Below are 5,088 nucleotides of genomic sequence, written 5' to 3' on the forward strand. Positions count from 1 at the left end.
CTAAACATGAGAAGTCTGCAGCTCTTTAAGTATCTTCACCAAATCGGATGGAATCAAGAAATTTTCATTTCTAAGGAACCTAATCATGTTACTAGCATTTGGCATAGATTTAAATGTTTCCTTATAGAACATAACTAAATCATGTCCTCTCATTTTTAATATTACTTTAGGATAAGATAAGATTATCTTTTTTTCAAAACTTATTTGAATTCTATCAGGTATTAGCGTATCCCCATCCTCCAAGAAACTATTTCGTTTTAATCTGCCAATTGCCTTGTTAATACTATCTGCATAGTCGTATAGGCCTTTTAGCTTGTGATCAAAATCCTTACATTCTGCGTTCATGTTTTCAAGGATAATTTCAATCTTGTGTATTAGCTGGCCTTGGAAATATCCTTGTTTATTGCCTTGGCTATTACCTTGGGCCAAATTTTGGATATTATTTTGGTCGTTGTCTTTCTCATAACTTTGATTATTGTTTAGCTTACATTTCTGTTTTAAAATTTTCATATCTTTTTCAATTTTTTGAGCGAATTCCTCATTTTCACTTAATTTACCAGTTAACACTTTTATATTATTCCGGTATGAGATTAATTTTAAAGCAAGATCCGCGAAATTTATCGTTTTATTTAATAAGACAAATCCTTCTATTGTTTTAACTAGCTTATCATATATGATATCGATAATGATTTGTAATACGCGAGTATTAGTTTTGGTATCACCATCTTCGCAATATTTCGACAAGCGAACAGGATGACTTTTAAGTCCAAGCTTGCTATTCACTTCCTTTTCAATTTCCACTAAGTTATCTTTCTTTCTAAAATAATAATATAAATAAACCGGATCGTAAATATAGTTTTCCAAGCTATATCTATCTTCCAAGCATTTGATGTTATTTAATGTAGATTTGCCCATATTATCGTTATCGACGAGCCCGAATATGAACCCTGTCAAACTATAATCTCTATTTTCTTTTGCAATTTTTGGGTCGGCACAAAATCCAACAAGTCTCTCTACTATCTGCCTAGATGAATCTTCAGTAGTTATGTTTCCGTCTTCATCGGGAGAATGCTTTTTTAAACTATAACCATGAGAATGAAACTTTAATGGTATGCTTGGAATAAATAATTGTTTCTGAATTAATTTGTTTACGATCATTTGGTAAAAATGTTCATCATCTGTAGCTTCAACGAAAATTAACCTAAAAGGTAAACTGACATGTACAAACTCTGAAGTTAATAGCTGTATCGCTTGCTCCTTGCTTTTTGCCTTTTCAATCTTGACTTGTTTCCTTCTAGAGCTATCTTCAGAAATAATATAGATGCTATCCTGAGGTACAAGACTGACAGTTGTTGGACTATGAGTAGTCATAATAATTTGAATATCAAGCTTAGATATCAATTTAGTTTTAATAGTTTCGATCATTTCTTTGACTAAGCCAGGGTGGAGGTGAACATCTGGTTCGTCCAGTAAAATGATTGCACCTACATTACTTTTTTTCCAAACTTTTGTTTCAAATCGCCATAATAGGGTTAGTAATTCTAAACGTTCACCAGGAGATAGATCCTCACTTTTAATGTTTTTGGAATCACTCTCTATATTTAACATTAACTGACTAAACTTATCATTTTCCAAACAATCATTAGATAAAATATATTTAAAACCATTTCGGTTTAAATGATCATTTAAATCTTGTAACTTGGTACCATTTTCCAGTAAATATTTTGGGTATTGGTCCAGAGTGGCATAGGATGTTAAGTGCAAGCCTACTTGGCCATTAATGCACTCTTCTAATTCATGATCAAATATTGTTTGATAATCGCGGCCTAAATTCTCAATTGATGAAAATTTATCCATATCATCAACTTGTTTTATAATCTGGTCAAAAAGACTTTCATATTTTGGAAATTTCAAAGTGTATGGCTTTTGTTCTTTCTTGGATTTATTATAAAAAATTAAATCCAAAGCTAGGTCATTTGAGTTCTCGGATGCCTTGTAAGAATCTCCATAAGTTCTCATACTACTGCCTACAAATTTCGAGTCGGCACTATGAGCATATATCTGAGGCAAGTTGCATCCTGAATCACCGCTAACATCTAATTCAATACCATAATCTTGTTTAACTGATTTATCAGTTTTAGTATCATGTCCTTGTCGTATTGCATCTAGGAGGGCTGTTTTACCGCAACCATTTTTACCTGTAATAACGGCTAGCTTAGGAATGTTACGCCAACAGAATGGGGCGTGAAGATTCTTGACGTTAGTCTTATTATCCATAAATTGCATTCGAACCAAGTAGCCTGGCTTTCTACACTCTTTGTCCGAGAAGCCTTCACATAGCTTAACATTTTTAATTTGAAGGTTATTCTTATGAATTTCTTCAATATTCTTCTTAGCCAAAGACTTGCATACATTGACTTTTATTATTTGTCCATCTGTTGGCCCATTCGCTACTTCATTGATAATACAGTTGATAGCTTCCATCATCTGTATACCACAAGCGTAATTACAGCGATTATTCCGTTTGAATTCTAAGACAACAATATCAAATTTCTTGCCATTCTGATCAATATTTTGCCGAATATCACGTAAATTATCTTCATATGTTGAATGTGAATCAAAATAAAAGACAGAAGGTTTGGCTCCAATATTTTGCTTAATCACCAATGCTACCCAGTGATTATTTTCGATTTGGATAGGCGCTATGATACAGTGTTTATCGTTGCTTTTCATTGATTTTATAATTAGTTTGGATAAGTTGCTGTCTTTAACAGTCATTGCTGACAAAACTTTATACGGAATCAAACTGGAATGTAATAAATGTCGTAAATCATCTATGCCCAGGTAACCATCATTTATAACATCTTTATCTTTTTCATCGCTATACTGCCTTTGCTTCGTAAGGTTATCGATATGAATTTTGTTTATGTTAGCCATCTTTAAAAAGCGATGAACAGAATCTTTTACCATATATTCAGCTTCACAATTACCACTTATTGCTTGTATCATGGCCTTAATAGCTTCTAACATCCACGTACCACAAGTTGCATTTTCTTCCTGTTTTAGCTCTTCTGATGACAAGTCAATGGTATTCCAATTGCGATATTTTTCAGTCATAAACTTCTTAACGACACTTTGAGTTTCTGTACTTTGCCCAAGTGAATCAAAGAAGTACGAAGACTGAGAATTCTTATCGATAACCAGTGCAACCCAGTGATCATTCCTCAATTTGAAAGGTGAAATAGTAAAACGCTTTCGCTTTATGCGGGTTGGAAGATTATCTTTAACAAACGGTTTCCCGTTTACAACAATTACTGGTAAGATGTGGTAACTATCTGATTGATCCCAATTTGCTAACAAATCCAGTATGGTCGTATCGTTAAGAAATTTTTGATCTGGCTTTTGGGAAACTTTACTTATATGGACGTTAAGGGAATGAACTTTCTTGATCTGAATTTTCTTCAAACAGTCACCTACAATCGTCCTAATTTGATTCTCATCAGTATTGGCCTGTCTTGCTTGTATAATGATTTTAATCGCTTCTAATAGCAGCGTACCACAAGTGCTATCGTTACTCATTTGCTTACACGGCACCGTAACCAAGTTAATAAGTTTGGGATTGCTAAAGGACCGATCAACGATTTCTTTAACAACACTAAAGTTTGGATCCTTCTCGTCTAGCGAGCTAAAAACGAATACACTTTGTTTCGTTTGAAATATTTGATCAATCACCAACACACCCCAATGACGATCCCCAAACCGGATTGGGACAATAATAAAGCGTTTATCCTTATTATGATCTTTGATTTGTAAGCAGGCTGGTAATAGAATATTAATCTCTACTACTGGTAATAAATGATACGAAATGAGATACCTGCTATTAAGAGAGTGATCTATGGTATCTTTGAGCAAGCCGTTGTTCGATGAATTTCTTAGGATTTCCTCATGATCTCCCTTGATATCAGAGTTCTTTAAAGCCTTGCAAATCGATTTCTTTACGTGATTAATTAAGTAACTTTCGTCTATAATAGCGTGAATAGCTTCCAGCATTCGTGTGCTACATGTACTTTTATCTTTCTGTAATGGCTCGGTAAATGATAAGTCGATAATGTCTGATTTAGGTCCAGCAATAGCTCGTTCGATGATACTTTTAACTACCTGTAATCTATTTTTATTTGTGCCAAGTGAATCAAAATAGAAAAGTAGTGATTTGAACGGAAAATTTTGCTTGATAATTAATACCACCCATTCTTTCGTTTTAAACACTATAGGGGCAATGATGAAGCGACTTTTACTCTTGATTGAAAATTTTATTCGCTCGACTAAAAGATTCATTTTAATATTATCGGGAGCATCAACGGCTGGTAAGATATCATCGAAGCTGTCATTGAGAAGGCCCTTATACTTGGTATATAACAAATAGCCGATATCATCCTTGTTGAGCCACTCGTCCATTTTTCCGATGGTTTATGTGCAGCCTGAACTTCTACACCTGCCTAAATTAAATGGCGATAGGTATAGTTCCAATACTAATTCGACTAGATTGTAATATAAGAGTATGTACTCATATCAACAATTACTGTATAATTATTTAGTCTTTTCATGACTTTCATCAACTCTGGTGATGCGGTACAGTAGAATCAATTAACATTTACATCTGAATTGATCCAATCAATGATTGGAATCACGTGCTAGATTACCCGCGATTGTCTTAACAAATCTCATCGTACCGTAGATCAAAATTAATATTTACATTTGAATTAATTTAGTGTAATGATTGGTTAGCATATATCATGTTATTCAATAAATAAGTAAAAGTACAAAATAATCAATATGTCGGTGCCTTTAAATAAGCACTTCCATATCGACACAAATAGTTTATATGCAACCATTTAAGAATGTCGATGTATTAACGTAGATCTCCTATTTCTATTTCTATATGACATAAATGAATTTATCATCATTCTTCATAACTCGTAATTATAACCATCGATTAGTTTCGAAATTTTTCTACATTAATGAACTGACAAGAATAAAATGTACGGTCGTAGCCTGGAAGCGTAAACTGTTAATCAACAAATAGATATA

General features: G+C 33.3%; 1 protein-coding gene across 1 annotated transcript; it reads right to left on the reverse strand.

Moving 5' to 3' along the window:
- On the reverse strand, positions 1–4,455 carry TRIADDRAFT_54103 (uncharacterized protein; the record flags this gene model as incomplete). Its single annotated transcript, XM_002110771.1, has 2 exons — positions 1–4,158; positions 4,243–4,455. 2 exons carry the CDS (start codon positions 4,453–4,455, stop codon positions 1–3), a joined length of 4,371 nt encoding a protein of 1,456 aa, XP_002110807.1.
- Positions 4,456–5,088: the final 633 nt, after the last annotated feature.

This window comes from Trichoplax adhaerens, genomic scaffold (assembly GCF_000150275.1).
Source record: "Trichoplax adhaerens TRIADscaffold_3 genomic scaffold, whole genome shotgun sequence".
NCBI classification, from domain to species: Eukaryota; Metazoa; Placozoa; class Uniplacotomia; order Trichoplacea; family Trichoplacidae; genus Trichoplax; species Trichoplax adhaerens.